Below are 20859 nucleotides of genomic sequence, written 5' to 3'. Positions count from 1 at the left end.
ACTTCTCCTTAGAGTCATCAAACCAAGAGCAAGTCCAGATGTGACTTCTCTACCTCACGCATCCTCTCCCTTCTGTCCTCCAATTGTTGCAGGAGTCTGAATTTGTACCTGCACGTGCATCTGCTCTGTCTGTGTCTGTGTGTTGTATGAGCTGTGTGTGTGTGTGTGTGTGTGTGTGTGTGTGTGTGTGTGTGTGTGTGTGTGTGTTTCCATCACATGGGGGAAGGAATGGGATACTTTACAGAAATCTCTACCAGAGTTTTACAAGGGATGAAGTTGCTTGCTCCACCTGATCCTAACTGACCCAGATAACAAGCATCACTGTTTATCAACTAATATCCATAAATGGTTGCTTTCAACCTTTTTGGTAGGTTTGAGGAAGTTGCTTTTAACTTCTGTATTTGCTGCTTTCAGCAAAGGCTTCAGATGCATTATCTGAGTCAGGGGCATGGGAAGAGTACATAATTTAAGACTGCAGCTATGCATTATCTAAGGGTGTAAGAGTTGATTACATGGGTCATCCAAGGCAAATAAAGTTGATTGTTACATTGTTCTCCTAGAGTAAGTTAAACAAACAGGCTGAGTACGCAGGAGGATAGCAGTCTTCAGTGACCAAGGTGTATTATTAACTCTGGCTGTGAGGTCCAGCAAAAGTTCCAGTCTCTTAGAACGTAAGAGATCTTTTCACGATACTGCATCACCACAGTCTCTCCTTCTACATCCATCTGGACAAGCTCCGCTTGACATATCTTCCTTCCATTGAGAAAGGTGGCATCTGTGTGTCCCTGAATCTGTGCCAGAGGAGGTAGTATGCACTCAAGGTTTCCAGAAAGGGCCATGCAAACTCTGCCCTGTTAACTTTTAGAGCCCTGAATACACTCCTTAGAAATCCAGTTACCCCAAAGCTGCCTAACTGGGAGGAAGCCAAGGACACATGGAGAGGCCCACAATGGGCACTTAGTCCACTATCCCAGTGGAGGTCCAGCTGGTGATAGGCACCAGCTGTAAGACCTGAGCTTTAGATACGGTTTGTGCCACAGTTCATGTGCTGGAAGTCTGGTCCTCCTTGTGGTACTGTTAATAGGCTGGGCATAGCTAAGACAGCCTATATCATAGGGAGTTTGCCTTCAGAAGATAGTCCTGGGACTGAATTAGTTCTTGTAAAAGTTCATTTGTGGGGCTAAAGAGATCGCTCAAGCTGTTAAAAGTGCTTGTTGCTCTTCAAGAGGATCCAGGTTGTGTTCCCAGCACCCACATGTCAGGTGGTTCGCAACTGCTCAAACTCCAGAGGAATCAGATTCCCAGGGCCTCTGTGGGCACCCAGACCCATCTGACATACACACATACATATACACACAGAGGCACACGTATACGCATACATAAAAAGTAAAATCTTCTTGAAAGTTAAGCGGTTGTAAGAATGAGCCCAAATCCAGAATTTCTCTCTCTTCCCATCTCAAAATGCGCTGCTATGACATCATCAGCTTTGAGGATGTCATCAGAGCCAAGACTATGCTAGCACTATGCACTGGACATCAGAGCCGTGAACTCAATCTACTTTATAAAGTTGTCCAGCCACGGGTATTTAGTTATTAATTAAAAAAATAAAACAGCGTCTGATTGCCTATGCCTCCAGATGATCCTACACCATTTCCTCTTATTTTTGAGACATCCCTACCCTTGCTGTGTTCTCGACTAAGTAGACATTAGAAAGCGAACAACATCAGCTCTGCCAGGTCCATACTCCTGACCCGGGGCAATGGTGATGAGCATCACGGCTATCTGACATCACTAAATTTGAGGATGGCTTGTTAAACAGCAGTAGTAATTAGAGTTGAGCAGTGAAAGAATTGGGTCGGGTGGGAGGGGCAAGGTATGGCATTGGGGTGACCAAAGAAGATTCATGGGTGAGGTAGTGAGTGATGTGGGGGCTCGATGTACGGGACGAAAGACGTGGGATTATATGTACTTTGGATGCGTTTTTGGAGACCGGACAGAATTTGCTGCATGCCATCATACAGGGGGATGGTTAAGAAGGCCCAGTCTATGCTATGACATTTGTAGGTGAAGAGGGGCCAGCACCCCGACATGTCCCTTCCTGGCCCCAGGCGACTACATCTCCCAGCATCGCCTGCTCGGGCCGCGGGAAGGGAAAAGGAAAAAAAAAAAAAAAAAAGTTAAGGCCAAGCATTCCCGGAATGCGCTTCCTGCTGGCGCGGGCCGGGGGGCGGGCAGGCCGGGCCGGGCGGGGCGGGCGGCCGCAGCCCCAGCATGGCCGAGCCGCTGCTCAGGAAGACCTTCTCCCGCCTGCGGGGCCGGGAGAAACTTCCCCGGAAAAAGTCAGATGCGAAGGAGCGCGGTGAGTGCGGGGGCTCGCGAGGGGGGAGGAGGTGGGAGCCCCGCCCGGCCTGGGATCCCCAGATCCCCGGTAGAATACGCAGCAGAACCTGGGGGGTAAGCCGGGACCGAGCCCTGCTGCAGAGGAACATGGGCCAGATCTTTGCAAGGCGGGGGGCCGCAGACCGTTATGTGCGGCTGGCCTGAGATGCCAGCCCCGCGGGTTCCTTGCGAGGCCCTGGAGCGGGGCCTCGCCCCTGACAGGAAATGGGGCCTCGACGGGGCGCCTGGAGGGTGGCCCGAGGACCCGCTGTGCCGCACGGACACACTGCCTGGGCAGGCGGTGGGCACCGGGAGCTCTGGAGGATGAGAGATGGGGGACGCACTCCTGTACCCGAGAAAGGTACTGCGGGGTTATAGCTACTCATGCCGCTTTCCCCACCTCCGTGCCATCATCGCAGCCTCACCTACCGTGGGCAGCTCCAAGAAACTGTCCTCTTTATTCAGATAGGGAAACTGAGGCATATGGCTGTTGGGTGATTTGTCCTGTAAACTGACTTTAAACAATACTTTGGACTATGCTACTGATGACAGACACCTAGAGCAGAGTGCTAGAGGGTGGAAATAGGAGCTTAAATCTGGGGGTCTACAGACAGCAAGACAGGACCTTAGTGAAATGAGTGTATGGGGTACGGGGCCTGGGAAGGAACCAGGCAAAAGAGGGAGGCCACCACACCATGGGCCTGACCCCTCCTCCCTGGCCTTTCCCAATGAGTCCCAAGGTTCCCAGGGCCAGAGAAAGGACCCGGGTACCCACATATAAACACACACAGGAAATCAACCATGATGTCAGGGAGAGAAAGGAGCCAAGACGGGGGTGGGGTGGTGGTGTGGGGGGTGTATGGGGCACTGAGTATAGAAATCTGGCCTGGGCTGAGGAGCAAGGTCCGGGAGGACCTTGGGGCAGAATTTGGAAAGTGGCAGAGGGGGCTGAATGAAAAAGAAACCAGCACTCCTGTATTTCCTGTCCTGCCTTCAATCCCGCAGCATCTACTGGGGCAGTGAGCTGGGCTGCAAACCCTATTGTCTATAAAACTGCTGCTCACACTGAACTCCCTTAATCAAGCCTTGGGGGGCGGGGGGCGCCGGGACACACAATCTTCTCATAAACAGGACATGGAGCCTCGGGAAAATGACTTGCTCAAGGCCACTCAGTGAGAATGACAGGCATCAGACTCCACACCAGGATTAATGGGAGGTCTGGAGAAGAGAGACATGGCAAAAATGACCTGAGGTCCCAAGAATATCTGATCTTAACTCAAGGCTGGTTATAGTTTCCCCTTGGAATGCTAGGGGCTGGGGACAGGGGACCTCCAAACTAGAGACTGGGAAGGTACTGACTAGTTGCCAGGACCAAACAAAACAGAAGGTCCCAGGGGGGCAGTGACTTAGGCTCGGGAATGGATTGCTTCTCAGTCAGCTGTGGAAGTGAGGGCCGAAGCCAACTAGCTGGACGGCTGCGGTGGGCCAGACTTGAGAGTTGGGTCTTACTCCCTACATTTTCCACAAGGCCGCCCAGCCCAGCGCTCAGAGCCCAGCCCCCCAGAACCAGCGCCTCAGATCCTTGAAGAGTCCCAGGCTGGAGCAGAGGGTCCTCCCAGCCCCGAGGCGCCTCGGAACCCAGCTCGGGGAGCCTACCTGCAAAGCCTGGAGCCCAGCAGCCGCCGGTGGGTGCTAGGTGGGGCCAAGCCACCAGAGGAGATATCTTTGGGACCTGGGACTCCTAGCAGTGGAGAGCCTGCTGGTGAGATTTGGTACAACCCCATCCCTGAAGAAGACCCCAGACCACCAGCACCTGAGCCCTCGGGATCAAAGCCAGCCTCCTCTGATCCAGAAGGCTCAGTCATCCAAGGTAGGTGCAAATGTACTCACATTCCCACCTGCAAGCATGTACAAGCCTTATACCCAGCCCCCTAGGGACCACAAGCATCATATCCCCGACCCAGGCCCTGGCCTCTGAGATTTACTCTCTCTACAGGCGCAGTCCCTACCAGTCCCACTACCAAAACCTCCCGTACCAAGTCCCCAGGTCCTGCCAGGCGCCTCTCTATGAAGATGAAGAAGCTGCCAGAGCTGCGGCGTCGCCTGAGCCTGAGAGGTACCCGCACTGGCCGGGAACGAGAGAGGACCGCCCCAGCAGGCTCTGTCATCAGCCGCTACCACCTGGACAGCAGCGTGGGGACTCCTGGGCAGGCATCAGTGGCCGGAGGCACTAGGAGCCCAAGGGGTGGGTACCTCAGTGATGGTGATTCGCCGGAGCGGCCTGGGGGACCACCATCACCCACTGCCTTCCGGCCATATGAGGTGGGCCCATCAGCTCGGGCGCCTCCGGCTGCACTCTGGGGGCGTCTCAGCTTGCACCTGTATGGGCTAGGGGGTCTGCGGCCAACTCCGGGGGCCACTCCTCGAGATCTCTGCTGTCTTCTTCAAGTGGATGGGGTAGCTCGGGCCCGCACAGGGCCACTTCGAGGTGGACCAGACTTCCTGAGGCTGGACCACACCTTCCACTTGGAGCTGGAGGCTGCTCGGCTCCTGCGGGCCCTGGTACTTGCATGGGACCCTGGTGTGAGGCGGCACCGGCCCTGCGCCCAGGGCACTGTGTTACTGCCAACCGTCTTTCGAGGTAAGACTTGGGACTTCCAGGAAGGAAAAGCAAGACACAAGACCCAGCTCAGGGAGTCCTTTTCTCCCACAGCACCCATGGGGGTTGGGCTCCATCAGTGAGGGGTGTCCTAGATAAAGGAGCCAGGACACAAGAACCTTTGGGACGGAACTGGCTCAATCCTTTTTGCATCTTTAGGGTGCCAGGCCCAACAACTGGCTGTTCGTCTGGAACCCCAGGGACTTCTTTATGCCAAGCTAACACTGTCGGAACAGCAAGAAACCCCTGCCGCAGTGGAGCCCCGTGTCTTCGGGCTCCCCCTGCAGCTACTGGTAGAACGTGAACAGTCCCCAGGCCAAGTGCCTCTTATCATCCGAAAGTGTGTGGGGCAGATCGAATGCCGAGGGCTGCGGGTGAGACATACTCCCTGGAACCCCGTCACCAACCTGAGCTGTTCTCGGATCCAACACTCACCTAAGGGAAAAGAAATCCTCCCTCATGGCACCAGGACCCACGGATCATTTGTCCCATTTTATTACAAGATCTCAGCCCTGATGGCGCTCAGTCTCCAGAAGTGAGAGGGATGACTGACAGTTCACAAATGTCCAACTATAGCTGGGAGGGGAGTTAAGAAAGGAGGTAGCCTAGCATGGTGGCACATGCCCCAGCACTAGAAATGCTAAGTCAGGATGGAGAATCCAAGGGCAGCTGAGCAACACAGTGAGACTCTTTCTTAAAAAAAAAAAAAAAACTGAAAGGGAAAGGGGTCTGGGACAACTTAAAGCAGGCCCTGACTTGCTTGAATTAGTCAAAGAAGGCTTCCTGGAAGATGAGAATTGTGAGGTCAGAGGAAGTGCTCCAAACAGGGATTTACAAAGCTAGGTGTGTGTCTGGGTCTTTTTTTCTTTTTCCTGGTGCTGGGGGATTGAACCTAGGGCCTCATGCATGCTCGGCAAGCACTTTACCATTGAGCTACACGCCCAGCCACCTTTTTACTTTTGGAGACAGGGTTTTGCCAAGTAGCCCAGGCTGGCCTTGAGCACACTCTGTAGCCTATAGCCCAGGTGATCCTCCTGCCTTGGCCTCAGAGTGCTGAACTACTCATCCTGGCTCAGGGACACTTGTGACAGTTGTTGTAGCAGCTGGGGAGGCAGCCAATGAAGATGCATGTGGATGGCCCCACCCTCCTAGGCCAAAACAGCCACTGTCACCCTTGTCCAGACATCCAGCCCCAACCCAGCAGTCCTTGCCTGTGGCTGCAGGCAGACATCCTTTCTCTGTCTGTATCCGCAGGTGGTGGGGCTGTACCGTCTGTGTGGCTCGGCAGCAGTGAAGAAAGAGCTTCGAGATGCCTTTGAGCAGGACAGTGCAGCTGTGTGCCTCTCTGAAGACGTGTACCCTGATATCAATGTCATCACAGGTCAGCATGGCCCCTCTCCCTGGCCTGCTCAGTCCCTCCAACTCCTAACCTCCAGGCCAGCCTGAAGGCCGCAGTGAAACCCCCCTCCTGTCTCATCTTGCTGTCATTTCTTATACCTGCTCTCTTCCCACTACTACTGTCAGCCCAGTGACCCCTGTGGCTTCAGAAGTCAGGGTGCCTTAACCAGAGGGGACCCTCTGTCCACAGGCATCCTCAAGGATTATCTTCGGGAACTGCCTACTCCACTCATCACCCAGCCCCTCTATCGGGTGGTGCTAGAGGCCATGGCCCAAGGACATCCAAGCAGGGCTTCCCTGGGTCCTGAGGGCACCAGAGGGCTCCTCAGCTGCCTGCCAGACGTGGAAAGAGTGAGTTGCCCGGCTGGGAACATTGGGACATAGAGCAGTTGATGCCAGTGAAGTGTTTTAACCATGCCTGAGATGTAATGATCATACGGGATCATCACATCTCAACAAAGTACATGTTACTCCTCTGTCAGTTCCTGAATTAGGAAATCAAGGCTCAGTTTAGTGATTTGCCCAAGGTCAAACAGCCAAGATTTGTCCAAAACGCACACTCTAGGCAGGCATAGTGTTACATGTCTCTCTATTCCTGGCACTCAAGAGTCAAAGGCAAGAGGATTTCAAGTTGGAGACCAGCCTAAGCTACATAGCTAGTTCCAAGGCAGCCTGGGCTGTGTGGCAAACTGAGCAAACAGGTCTGCCAACCTGACACAAGGGAAATTCCTGGCTGTGGGATCTTGGAAAAAGTCCTTGAAACTGTGCTTCTGTGCATCTATAAAATAAAATTCATGCTAATACTGCCTAACACGGAGTGGGTTGGAGTTCAAGCCCCTCCATTCCAAAGGTAAATTGCCCTTGGCCTTAATCTCAACTTCGCAAAATACATTCCTAAATACTAACACCTCCCCATGGCTATGAGAACTTGAACTGAAGTTTCTCCACTCTAAGCCACCCCTAAGTGTCGCGCAAGTGCAATGGCCTCAGGTTTACCCGCCTTGTGCCACCCTGGCAACCCTCTCCACAGGCCACACTGACGCTTCTCCTGGACCACCTGCGCCTCGTTTCCTCCTTCCACACCCACAACCGCATGACCCCGCAGAACTTGGCAGTGTGCTTTGGACCTGTGCTGCTGCCAGCGAGACAGACACCCGCTCGGCCGCGGCTCCGTAGCTCAGGCCCAGGCGTTACCAGTGCCGTGGACTTCAAGCGCCACATCGAAGTCCTGCATTACCTGCTACAGTCTTGGCCAGGTGAACATCGCCCATCCCTATCCGCCTCCCTGACATGATGCTTCCCTACTAGCCAATCATAGGCTGGAATCTATGGAAGGCCACTCCCCTGCGGGGTGGGGGGTTAAACTTGTAAGCTTGTCTCTCAGAAGGCCAATCGGGGACCTAGATGCCACTTTGTGCATCCCATCTCATAACCCTCCCTGTGAACCCCGCAGATACCCGCCGGCCCCCAGAGGCCCCGGACGTCGCACCTTATTTGCGGCCCAAACGACAGGCGCCGCTGCACTTGCCACTGGTGGGCCCCGAAGTGGTGACTCGGCCCCGAGGTCGCGGGGGCCCGGAAAGTCCCCCAAGCAACCGCTATGCTGGAGACTGGAGCGTGTGTGGAAGAGACTTACTGCCGCGTGGGCGGGACTTCCTGTCCGGGCCTGACTATGACCACGTGACAGGCAGCGACAGCGAGGAAGATGATGAGGAGACTGGAGAGCAGAGGGGCACTACTGACTTCGAAGATGAGTTTGATGCACCCTTCAACCCACACCTGAATCTCAAAGACTTTGATGCTCTCATCCTGGATCTGGAGAGAGAACTCTCCAAGCAGATCAATGTGTGCCTCTGAGCCCTTGAAGCAGGTGCTGGACTCTGGTTGATAAGGAATTGCTTCCTGGTTGCTAAGGACCAGGTTCTGGTTACTGGTGACTGGATTCCCAGTTACTAAAGCAGTGCCTTGATGACCTAAAAGGACCTGACCCGAGTAGCTCAGGCTGAGCTCCTGGTTGCTAGGGAGTTGCCAAGGGACCAGCCTCCTGTGCTAAGAATCATTCCCAGCTTCTAGTGCCATTGTTTGGGCCCTAGTTGCAATGACCAGGCTCTTGGCATTTTAAGCACTGATGCCATGGCCCTCTCCTGAGCACCAGGGCTCCTCTCGCTGCCGGAGACAGTTCTGCTTGCTAGACTGGCCTCTCTTGCCTCCCCTTTATAGGGGAACACGAATTACTGTGAGCATCACCCTGGGGTGTTGAGACATCCCTAGTCCACCCTCTTGCTGCTTCCAACCAAACCAGTATTAGCATTGAGCACTACACTCTGTCTCTCCCTCCCCTGAAATATCTAAGGACAATCATGAGGTTCTTTTTAAGGGACACAGCCCCAGGTTTGGCCTCCATCTGTGAAGGGACGGCTTGGATCTATAGCAAAACAGCTGATTTCCCCCAACTCTTCTAGGCAAGACCCCCCCCAAGATGAACCTCCAACCAGCAAATGGAGACAGAGTCTGACCCTTCCTTTCCCCAGCAGCCCTTTCCTGAAACCCCTGAAAAACTGAGCACTTAACCCCTCCCCTTTGGAGGGACCCCACCTGAGGTATCAGGCTGGGGGCACTTTGGTACGGAAAATATTTATTGCCTCCATGCATGTGTGTGTCTGTGTGAGGACTCGTGTGCACTGGCCTGTCTGGAGTGGGATAGTATTTGCCATCCCTAGGTACCCCAAACCCCCAGTGATCAAGTGGGAGAATTAGGTCCCCTTCCAGCCTCCCACTTCTTTCCACTACTTCCATCTTTGTGGACAATAAATAAACCAGTATACACGTTATGTGACTGAGTCCTTGGGCTCACGAAGCCAAGAGTTTTATTCAGTCTATAAAAGGGAGAGAGGTGTATGGCTGGGCCTGTGGAAAAAGCTGCTACTCAGGGCCATCAAGGTGTCTCTTTGAGCTTTGATCCCTCCATTACCCACTTGGAGGACTAGAATTTTTGGACCTTGTGAGACAAGCTCAGAGCAGGCAAGGATGAAAACTCTAGATAGGCCAGGCATAGTCCAGGTACAGAGAGGCAAGTACACTAACCCACACATAGCCCTATACAGAAATGGAGCCGTCTCTGAAATCTGTCCTCCCGATCAGGACGTTGACCACGACTGGGTGGCCCTCCCGGCAAAGCTGCTGTCCTTCACGGAGCACCTTGACCACTTGATCCTCGTTGTCCCGTGAGAGCATCAATCCCTGGGCCCCCAGGCCTACGGCTGCCTTGTGATAATCTAAAAGGAAGGAAGTCGGACAGTAACAGAGGGCCCGCCAGGAGAATAACAGAAGCCCACGTAGGCCTACAATACTCTGGCCCCTCACCAGTGTAAGCCAGGCTGCAGGCCACATCACTGCCCAACCTGGGCACCTGTTCCCGAGAAATCTGGGTCCAACCCGCATCATTCCCTATCAAGGCCATCACTGGTATCTGTAGAAAAAAAAGACCAGGCAAGAGCCATCAGTCCAAAGGTCTGACCAGCCACAAGACAGGGCCTATGGCCCACTGAGGAAGCGCTCCCCCCCCCCACACACACACACCGACATATCCCAGAACCCTGGGCATAAACTTCCCTCAGGGTAGCCCAGTCACCTTGTGTCTGACGAACGTGTCAAACTCGATGAGGCTGTAGCCAAAGGCTCCATCCCCAAACAGGCACCAGACCTGGTAGGGGGGACCCAGGGCAGTTAGGGTGGTTCACAGCCCAGAAAGCAGCTAGTCTCCCACATCCAATGCCTCACCTCGGCATCCGGCTGACACAGCTTAGCCCCAAGGGCAAAACCTGCACCAACTCCCAGAGTCCCAAAGGCTCCTAGGAAGATAAGAGCAGACTGCTGTGAAGGGTCCATGGTGTGCAAGCTGCCCCAGGTATGGGCCTTTCCTTACCAGGATCGAGCCAGCGCAGGGGCCCTCGGGGCTGTACCAAGTAGGCGGCAGTGGCTACAAAGTCGCCACCATCAACCACGAGAAGTGCATTGTCAGGCAGGGTTTCCTCCACCTGCTGTAACACCTGCACTGGGTTCAGGTGCTGAGATACAGGCATTACAGCCTTGTCCCTGCAACAGGACAGTGGAGGTCAGCAGGGCTGTCTGGCAACAGCCCCCTCCCCTCCTTACCATATCCACTCCACGCAGACTGACCGATAGGTCTGCTCCTTCTGCTGGTCGGCTTTCCGAAGCTCCTCAACCCAATCTGAGGCCCACATCTGGCCCTGAAGGCCTTCCGCCAGCTTGAGCATAAAGGAACCCACGTCTCCTAGGAAAGGAAGAAAGCACAGCTGTAGGGCCAGCTGCAGGGTGGCAGCTTCCTCCTGCCCTTTGAGCACCAGAGGCCCAAATATAACAAGAGGTCAGCAGCAGCAGCTGCGAGGAAAGCAGGAAAGTGGGCCAGAGGCACTCTTAGGACAAGGCCGAGGAAGACCTTCCAAGAGCCTTGGAGAACTAGTGAGGGTGTCTTTGCAAGATGGAAGGCAAGACTGGGAATGAGGTGTGGGGAAGCTGCAAACCTAAACTGACCTCAGTACCTTCCTGTCCCTCAGAACCCAGAGGCACCAAGTCCTGTCAATTCTGCCTCCAAAATAGGTCACCCACCAAGGAAGTCTTTCCGGGCCAAGCACATGGGCACTCATGGTGATGGCTTGCTTTCTCACCATCCCTCTTGAGAAAATGAGCAGACACACATTCAGAGATGTGGCTTCTCACCTAGTCTGTCCCCGTATAATGATCATTTAATTGTCCCTGCCCCCTCTCCCAGCCTGTTAAATTTGCCGTACCAGGCACCAAACCCAGGGTCTCGAGCATCCCAGGTAAACACTCCAGCACTTAAAAGAAAAAGTATTACATTTACTTACTTACTGTTTATTATGTATATTGGGGGGTGGGGTGAGCAACATTGAGAATGTGGAGGTCCTTCTGTGTGGGTTCTGGGGCTCAAATTCAGGTTATTAGGTTGGCAGTAAGTGCCTTTACCTTCTTAACCACTTGTCACCCCTATTTTGGTGGTAGTTTTTATTTTTTTGTTTGTTCTGTTTTGCTTTGTGTTTTGAGACAGGATCTAACTATGCAGCACTAGCTGGCCTGGAACTCTCTATGCAGAACAGGCTGGCCTTGAACTCAGAAATCTACCTGCTTCTGCCTCCTCAGTGGTAGGAATGAAAGACCTGTGTCACCAAACTTACCACCCCACCCCACCCAGGCTTTTTTTTTTTTTTTTTTTTCTTTTTTTAGGCAGGATCTCACACTGTAGTCTAGGCTAGCCTTAAACTCACTGTTCAACAACAATTTGGCTCAAACTCTCAATGGTTCTCCTGCTTCAATATTGGGATTACAAGTGTGTACCACCATCCCCGGGTGTGGCGACACACTCTTTTAATCTTTGCACTGGGCAGACAGAGGCAGGCGCATCTCTCTGAGTTCAAGGCCAGCCTGATGTACATAGTGAGTTCCAAGATAGCCAGAGCCACACAGTGAGACCCTGTTTCCAAACAAACAAAACCCAAGTGTGCACTACCACAGGTGACGCTCGAGTTCTACTTTGAAATAGATCTTGCTAAATAAGTTACACAGGCCTCAAATAGGTAATCTTCTGGTCTCTGTTCCCTCACCTCCCTCCCACCAAACGCTGGAATCACAGGCATACAGCATCATCCCCAGACTGTCCAGCTCCTTTTATCATCCCCTGCCTGCCTACTTCCACCTGCTGCCCACCAACTTCTGGGAGGGACCTTCCCCAACACACAGGGTGGCACAGATTCTCTGGCTAAATCCAAAGGATCCTGTTGCTACAAGAGTGTCTATGTCCTTAGAACAGTGGGCAGAGTAAGGCATGGAAAGGGGGCAAAAATCAGGAGGGGTAGACTAACAGAGAGGCTCGGGGGCCATGGTCCAGCTGAAAGCAACAGGCCACATTCAGGAGTTGATCGCATGCAAAATCCCAAACCTCCCTCTGCACCCACCCTCCTCTGCACCCACCCTCCCTCTGCACCCACCCTCCTCTGCACCCACCCTCCCTCTGCTCCCACCCTCCCTCTGCACCCACCCTCCCTCTGCACCCTCCCTCCCTCTGCACCCACCCTCCCTCTGCACCCTCCCTCCCTCTGCACCCTCCCTCCCTCTGCACCCACCCTCCCTCTGCACCCTCCCTCCCTCTGCACCCACCCTCCCTCTGCACCCACCCTCCCTCTGCACCCACCCTCCCTCTGCACCCTCCCTCCCTCTGCACCCTCCCTCCCTCTGCACCCTCCCTCCCTCTGCACCCACCCTCCCTCTGCACCCTCCCTCCCTCTTCACCCACCCTCCCTCTGCTCCCACCCTCCCTCTGCACCCACCCTCCCTCTGCTCCCACCCTCCCTCTGCACCCACCCTCCCTCTGCTCCCACCCTCCCTCTGCTCCCTCCCTCCCTCTGCACCCACCCTCCCTCTGCACCCACCCTCCCTCTGCTCCTTCAGAAGCACCCACCCTCCTCCGCACCCACTCTCCCTCTGCTCCTTCAGAAGCACCCATCAGTCTGCAAGCCAAATGTGTCTCAGGTTGCCCACGTGTCCCCTGGGGCAGGGTCTGGACCTGACACTCAGCTCAAGCTAGCTGCAACAGAGACAGGATGGAAAGAGACCATGCACATGGTGGAGGCTCTTGGGGTATGCTCACCCTGCACAGCCTCCTGGGGCTTCCAGAAGATGTCTGAGTTGAGCAACATATCATCCCGGTTCCGATTGACGATGATGACTTTGCTCTTGCGGTTGAGGACACGACCATAAGACAGGCGGAAATCACACACAGCTCCTGGGGTGACAGGCAGGGCGTCAGTGGGCACGACCTCACTCCTGATCCACTGTGGCACACTGAGTGCACAACGGTCCCTATTCTTTACTGTCCCTACATCTGTGCCGCTGGCAGGGACCTTACGCTGTCTGCATTTATTGGGAGGAGGACGGGGTTGCATGCACCATGACAAAAGACGACTTGCAGGGGTCTGTTTGCTCCTCCCGCTGTGTGGGCTCCAGGGATCACACTCAGTCTGTCAGGCTCAGCAGCAAGCACTTTACCCACCAAGTCATCTAGCCAGCACGACTTTGCCGGTCTTGATTCTGGGCAGGCCTCCTGAATGGCTCTGATGAAGAAACCATGGCAAAAGCAACAATGTGCCATGCTGAGACAAGGGTTCAAGAGGTCATGAGGGAGGGCTGGGGTTTATGTGGCTTAGTAGCAGAATACTCACTTAGCACATGCAAGGCCCTGGATTCTAGCCTCAACACCACAAAGGGAGAAAAAGAAAAAAAGAAGCACGTGACCCAAGCAGGCTGGTCTGCTGGGAGGAACCTTGAGGAGTAGTGTGAGGGGCACAAGAGGGGACTCAGTTACCCAACCTGAGACATACCTAGATTAGCCACTGAAAAGACCTCCCACCCCTCACCACCCCTTGGCTCATGTATGAGCCCAGCCAAACAGAGAATTCCTACCTAACCTTCTGGTGAGACGTAAGCAATCACGAACTTGTCATAAGCCACTGAATATGGGGTGCCATTACAGTCCTGTATAGCCTATCAATGTTCCAGTCAATGACAGTTCATACACACGACTGTGGTCGTGTGAATGATGTAACTCAGCAGGTTCCCAGCTACCCACTGGCTTGTGTACGCACACTCAAAATCCACACAAGAAAACCACTTAGTGACACATTTCCCAGAATGCACTCTGTAGGTTAAGCAGTACATAGCTGTACAGAGCAAGAGCTGACGGGGTGTGCCTGTCATGTGACTGATGAAATACAAAATGGTTTGTGTAAAAATGTGTGTAAGACACAGCAAGTGTCCACAGGGTACGCTTCCTCTGGGGGAAGCCAGGTCACACCACAAAGCTGCAGTCTGGGGTAAGTTTGCTGGCCTGTGTATTCAGGCTTGTTCTACGGCCTTTGGAAGGGAAGGGGTGGCTGCAGAGGAAGAAGTATGAGGGATCACTAAGGAAGGATGCAAGAGATGAGGATGGGCAAGGTCGGGGACCCAGGGCAGAATAGGAGGCTGAGCCTACCTGCCAGGACAACAACATCTGCTTTCTTCAGGGCTGCACTGCGGTTCTGCCGGATGTGGAGAGGGTGGTTGCGGCCCAGCAACCCCCGAGACATCCCCCCCAAGAAGCAGGGGACACCCAGGGTCTCCACAGCAGCCCTGTGGGAGGGGGGGAGTCCAAGTAAAGCAGAGATCAGTATGACCAAGACCACTGGAACACTAGGAACCAAGACCATGACTCTAAGACAGGGTAGGAACTCCTCACCTAAGCTTGTTGGCAGGGGTCGGGGGCAGCAGGGCCTGGCTCCCCAGCACAAGCAGGGGTCTCTTGGCCCGGCTCAGGATCTCCACACAGCGTTGGACCTGGGGTGACAAGAAAAGATCAAAGGGCCATCCCACAGTCTAGGCAAGACAGCTAGCAGGTCATAACACTTGCCTGGAAAGCCTAAGTTGAGTCCCCAGAACTCATGTAGAGGCACAAGGAGAGAATCAACTGCACAAAGTTGTACCTGACCTCCACATGCAAGTAGCAGTCCACACGCAACACACAAACACACATACACTTTTCAAAAATTTAAACGGCCATCTTGGGGTCCCTGCCAGCCCACGAGATTAAGGCCCCAGCACTGGCCCAGAGAGATCTTCAAGGCCTTGCCAGGTGGGAGTCCTAGGCCAGGAAAGAGAGTTGATTCACCTGCTGGGGAGATGCCTGGGGAATGTCCAAGGGCAGGGGTCCCTCAGGACGAGGCTCCCAAGCCCCAACAAACAGGTTGGCCAGGCAGTTCTGTAAATACCTGTGAGGACAGGGAGGAACCAGTCACCAAGGTTAACACGGGACTCTGGAGGCTGAGGCCAGGGAAGGAATCGGAGGATAAACAATGACCCAGGGACACTCAGTGGCCGAGTCACCAGCTGCTTATTTGTCCCTTCAGGTAGCCACCCTAATTTGACACAGCTCCCAGACATGTAACACAAGCAGAGAATGAAAGTGTAGAAACTGGAGCTGTGGGTTAGACTCTGCCTCTACGGCATCCCAGCTGTGGAACTCTGGGCCAGTTCCTTTGCCGTTTTGAGCTTCCTCCTCTGTAAAACAGGAAAGTGTCCATCACTATCCTCTTAGGTTATAAGGCATGTTGTGGTCTGGGAGTGTGGCTCAGTGGTAAAGCCTTTGCCTAGTATATGTGAAGCCATAGTTTCCATCTCCAGCACCACCGGAAGGGAAGGATTTTGCAAAACGCTCTGTCCGTGGGAGGTAGTCATGTTAGCCAGTCACTTCTTGTAGTGCCTGCCGCTCTGTCTCCCTACTCACTGGGCCCCAGGCCTGGAGTTTCTAAGGCCCTGTGACACAAAAAGAAATCTTGCCCAGACCTTGCCCTCAAGGAACACTCCATCTCACTAAAGACAGACACATGAGTGTCAGCGGGAAGCAGTCACAGCGCAGAGCCAAAGCCTGTCTCGTCTGTTAGAGTCAAGGCTGCAGGGAGTTAGGATGAGGCCATGAATGTGGGAAGCCACGGGGACATGACTTACAAAGGAAAGACAATCCAGCGCCAGAGATACCGAGGCAAGAGGACTGACACCAGCCGTGAGCCAGCCTGGGCTACAAAGCTAACTCCATTCTCATGAAAGCCAATAAAAAATAAAAATACATAAAGGGGAGGCAGAAAAAGAGGCAGGCTTCCAAGTGACACTGAGAGAGAGGGCATGAAGAGAAGAGGACCAGATGACTGGGAGACCAGAGAGTCTTAAGAACAAGACTTCCGACAGGCATGGAGCACCTATCTGTTATCCCAGCATTTGGAAAGCTGAGAGAGGATTTCCAAGTTCCTGAACAGCCTGGACCACACAGAGTTCTGGGCCAGAGTGAATCACACAGCAAGGCCACAGAACAAAATCACTTTTGCTTGATCTGGTCCTCGAAGTAATTCTCACACACCAGCACAGGAACCTGAATGTCTTGTCCCCTGATGACACCCAATGCCTATCCTGCTATCTGGCACAGAGATCTGGCCCACTAAATATCTGGGAGGGGAGGGGCAAGAGCAAGCCAAGGGAGAAGCCAGAGAAGCTCAGGAATGAGGAAGTGGCAGAGGAGGAGAAAGGGGATGACAGGAAAACCTCACGACCTCTCTGCCTGCCTCTCTCCTCTCTCTGGTCACAGAGGCCATGCCTTGCTTTCCCAAACCTACTAAGTTCCCTCCTGCCTCAGGACCTTTACACAAGGACTGCTTTTAGTGCGCACTCCTCCAAGGTCCTGTGTAGGCAATGAATGAGTCAGAGAAGGAGGGGTTGCATGTGGGGAGAAAGAGGCGGAAGACGCAAGAGGCGTGTAATGGGGATGGCAGCACTCACCAGAAGACCACTCGGCCCATGAGACCCTTGGGCAACTTGGCTGGTATCATCTCCTTCTCAACCATGAAGTAGGGATACAGTACATCAAGAGGCAACTCCACAAACACCGGACCTGCAGGGACAGGAAGACTCTAAGCCTACGGTGCCTGCTGCAGACACCCCTGACCCGCAGGGCCTTATCACTGTCCAGCTCCCTCCTCCACCTACCTGGGGTGCCTGACTGGGCAGCAGCCATTGCAGCCCTCAGGGTAGGTACAATGTCTCGTACCGTTCGCACAGAAGCGCAAAACTTGCAGAGCGGCCTGAACAGAGACATCTGGTCAATGGCCTGGAGTGCTCCCCGTTTCTGGCAGAGAAGGGGTGGGATGGTTATCAGGTAAGCTCAGGAGGCTTTCCTGGGGACCCTGCCCACCCTTAAGGACTAGGCACCTGCAGCAGGGTGCTGGCAGCCCCACCCAGAAGCAGGACTGGGGACTGCGCCACCTGAGCATTCTTCACTGCCGTCACCGTGTTGGTAAGGCCAGGACCAGCTGTCACTGCTGCCACACCCACTGTCCCTGGAAGACAGAGCTGATGACAACCACGCCACCCTCCCAGCCATCGTCCTATGCCCACCCCGCCTCTCATTCACAGGTTCCATGTCACTGACCTGCCAGCCCCCAGCCCTCCCCAAATACCCCACTTACCAGTCAGGCGGGCCACAGCATCGGCAGCAAAAACAGCAGTGACCTCGTGGCGTGTGTCTACCACGCGGATGCCCAGCTTCTCACAGGCCACCAGCAGTGGGGAAATGTGCCCACCGACCAGTGTGAAGACAAACCGTACCCCGTGGGCCCTGAGCACAGCTGCCACACTCTCCCCACCATGCCGGATGCTCGTCTTGTCCACCTGGGCCAGGGGAGATGAGGAACAAGACAGTCATAGGCTAGCCCAGGAGCAGGTACAAGAACAGGCAGGAGCAGAGTCAGAGGACAGAGGTACTTAGATGCTGATCAGAGACATACCACACAATATTCAGGGAAGGGTACACTGTCTTAGCAAATCTTACCATTCTTTTTCCTGCAGCTAAGAACACCAAGACTTGCCCAAGTAATAGAGTCCGACAGAACCCACATTCTTTTTGCAGCAGCAGTGGGGAGTGAACCCAAGACATAGACCATGTTAGAGAAGCACTCTATCACTGAGCGGTATCATTACTGTTTCTACTTTTTATTTTGAGACAAGGTCTCACTAGACCTAGGCAGGAGCTCGAACCTGTGACCATCTTTTCCAGCCTCCCAAGCAGCAGGCTAGGAGAGAGCCTATGTTCTTAAGCGGCTCAGCAGATTACACCGCCTGCTCCAGAGGTACTCAGCTAGTCAGGGGGAAGAACGGAGGGCAGGACTACAGAACCCAGGGGAGTTTGGCAAGAGGCAGAAGGCCCCCCGGCTTGGCCTCATGCCTGCTTTCTGGTACCCCTGCAGGGCCTGGCACCTGGAGTGCTAATTCCAGCCTACTACCTCCCTCTCACTCTGCTCATGAGGCTCGTGTCCAGCTGAGAGGCTGCCAGCAGCCACATGCCTAGCACGGAAGTGCCTCCTGGCACAGACTGCCCTGAGCATCCAAGCCTCAGTAGCCTCACAGCTTCCAACTGCCACACACCTCAAGGTCAGTGACACTGTTCCACTAGAAGAAAAATGACTGGGGGGGGGGGGGGGGGAGAATTTCTCACAATGGAACAAATGGTTTGGAGTGTGACTTTTAGGGTCAGCTTTTTCCAAACCTGTCATCTACAGCAAATATTAAACTTTTCTATGGATCAGTTTCCCCTTGTGGACACAAGGACAGAAATGATAGCACCTACCTCGGTGAAGGTGGTAAGTAAGAGACATGTTAAGAAAGCCCCTCCCTCGGAAGAACTCTGAACCCTTTATGTAGCCTAGTTTCACAGTCCAGTCCCTCCCCTGCCTACCTTCAGCCCACCAATTCCACTGTGTTTAAAAAGCCTTCTCTGTTAAAATGACTCAGACCGCTGGGTATGAAGGTAGGCGGAGTGCGTGCTGTCCAAAGAGCGACACTTTGCCCATTATCTCGTACGAGATACAAAGTCCAGGGCCCATACGCAGTTTGGCAAAAGGAAAAAGCTCTGCAAAGAATCTCCCAACCACTCTGGACTAGTCGGGACTCGCTTTCCCCACATGCACAGTGGATGATCTGTGAGGCGCGCCTTCAGTCCCCTCCTCCTAACCCCTAGCCCTCCTCCTGCCCTAAGCACCTTGTGCATCAGCTGATAGAAGAGCCCCAGTCTGTGAGCGGTGCCCAGTACAGCAGCCACCAGTGTCCCAAACGCCAGGAGCAGGAACGAGGGGAAGAAACCCCCAGCAGGTGCGGCGGCCGCAGGAGTCTCCATGAGGCGGAACCTAAGTAGGAAAGCGCAGAGCCAGGACCTGAGCACTATAATCTAATCCGGAAGCAGGATAGTCTGCCCGATCCTGAGCCACGCCCCCGACCTGCCACACCACGCCCACAGACGCATCTAAACTGGGCTGAGGCCACGCCCCTAGCGAGGCTAATTCCGCCCCCTGACGTCACCACCTCCAATCTAAAAGTAGGCCTGCGCAGATCAAGGCGATCGCCACGGCATCGAAACGGAGTTGTGGTCCCTACTTACTTATTTGCTGGTAAATCCATAGGGATACCCGCCCTCCTCATCGCAAGACTCACCGCCCCACGCTTGCTTCATGGAGTCGTAAGGCCACACCCCCACCGGATAGCGCAGCCCAGGACACGCCTCCCCAACCTGACTCTTGACCTTTGGCCTTCGGCCGAGGTTACATTGTAGTAGGATGCTCCTTCAACTCCACTACACAGACAACCCCCCCCCCCAAGGCCCTATGACCTTTGCCTACAGGAAACGTCCCTGACTCCAGAGGAACTCAGGCACCTCTGGGTCACGTGACTCGGGCGCGCGCGCGCGGTGATGCCCCTTTCGCCCACTTGGCTCAGCAGCACCCCGTAGTCCAGCGCGACGCGCGTGCGCCGAACTGGCGTCTTGCTGGAAGACTCACCCATAAGAGCTGTTTATCATTGGTGGCTTCTCTCCCCTTGCCTCCAATTGGCTGACACTGCCCTGGCTCCCTAGAACACGGAAGCCCCGCCCCCGTCCGTAGGCCCGGCCCTTCCTGGACCACTGTGGCTTTGCATGGTGTTTAGAGGAATTTCTAGGGCTTTGTGTTCAACCACCTTCCAGATGTCCAGCGTCTGGGGACCCCGTCACCTTTTACACACTCCAATCTTCCCCACAAGTCCCTTTCTGCAATTTTCGTCTTTTTCCTCTGTGACTTACTGAGTTTAATCAAGGCATCTATCTGTGTGACCAAGGGTTTCAAGCTTATCTTCTGGAGCCTGGGCTTATCAATGGATATTTAACAAGAGACAATGTAAACCGAGCGTGTTGGGGCATGCCTTTAATTCCACCAATCTGAAGGCAGAGGCAGTCAGACCTCTGTGAGTTCCTGCATATGTGTTTATGTATACAAACATGCACACACCGACCAGCCTGGTCTACACAGTAGAGTTCCAGGACAAGCAGGATTGCATAGGGACCAAGCAAAAATTACAATTGCATTGGCTGTGTCATGTCCACGAGATAGCATTCCGTAGTCCTTCTCCCTGTCTTTTGGCTCTTATATTCTTTCCACATGTTTCAGTGTCCCTTGGCCTTTGCAAGCCATGATATAAACGCCCTGTTTAGAGCTTAGCGTTCAGCCATACCTTATCGGCAACCATGGTCTCTGTTTTCACCTCAGTTTATTGCAAAGAAAAGCTTCACTGATTAGAACTGAGAGTAGCATTTGTCTAAACAGCTGTATCAACTTCTGAGATTTCCCTCTGAGAATTCTCCCTTATGGAGAGGTTATCTTACCTTCTACTGAATCATTCCTATATTTGAATGTTATCTGTTAAGTTCCAAACCGGGGACAAATGGTTGGAAGTGCCGATTTAACATATCAAAGTGGACCTGGCTGCCATCATCCCTCAGTCCTGTT

General features: G+C 53.9%; 2 protein-coding genes across 4 annotated transcripts; one reads left to right on the top strand and one right to left on the bottom strand.

Moving 5' to 3' along the window:
• The first annotated feature begins 2227 nt into the window (after positions 1 to 2227).
• Positions 2228 to 9267, top strand: Syde1 (synapse defective Rho GTPase homolog 1). Of its 2 annotated transcripts, none has more exons than XM_052746773.1 (8): positions 2228 to 2359; positions 3908 to 4249; positions 4376 to 5020; positions 5198 to 5412; positions 6293 to 6419; positions 6627 to 6787; positions 7467 to 7692; positions 7890 to 9267. In XM_052746773.1, the coding sequence occupies exons 1-8, from the start codon at positions 2272 to 2274 to the stop codon at positions 8291 to 8293; spliced, it is 2208 nt and encodes a 735-aa protein (XP_052602733.1). In that variant the 5' UTR covers positions 2228 to 2271; the 3' UTR covers positions 8294 to 9267. The 2 variants fall into 2 exon arrangements, with proteins under 2 accessions (XP_052602733.1, XP_052602732.1); XM_052746772.1 differs by lacking the exon at positions 2228 to 2359 and adding an exon at positions 2381 to 2740.
• Positions 9265 to 19831, bottom strand: Ilvbl (ilvB acetolactate synthase like). 2 transcript variants are annotated; one of them, XM_052746775.1, is made up of 16 exons: positions 19720 to 19831; positions 19086 to 19230; positions 17518 to 17719; positions 17261 to 17388; positions 17039 to 17177; positions 16832 to 16943; positions 15174 to 15273; positions 14745 to 14842; positions 14502 to 14638; positions 13122 to 13256; positions 10616 to 10730; positions 10362 to 10531; positions 10217 to 10287; positions 10068 to 10139; positions 9800 to 9905; positions 9265 to 9711 (listed from the first exon to the last, which is right to left on the bottom strand). In XM_052746775.1, exons 2-16 carry the CDS (start codon positions 19218 to 19220, stop codon positions 9533 to 9535), a joined length of 1899 nt encoding a protein of 632 aa, XP_052602735.1. In that variant the 5' UTR covers positions 19221 to 19230; positions 19720 to 19831; the 3' UTR covers positions 9265 to 9532. The 2 variants fall into 2 exon arrangements, with proteins under 2 accessions (XP_052602735.1, XP_052602734.1); XM_052746774.1 differs by lacking the exon at positions 19720 to 19831 and adding an exon at positions 19535 to 19706.
• Positions 19832 to 20859: the final 1028 nt, after the last annotated feature.

Source organism: Peromyscus californicus, unplaced genomic scaffold, assembly GCF_007827085.1.
Source record: "Peromyscus californicus insignis strain IS unplaced genomic scaffold, ASM782708v3 Scaffold_1__1_contigs__length_55948999, whole genome shotgun sequence".
Lineage (NCBI taxonomy): Eukaryota > Metazoa > Chordata > Mammalia > Rodentia > Cricetidae > Peromyscus > Peromyscus californicus.
This window is presented reverse-complemented; position numbering and strand designations above follow the sequence as displayed.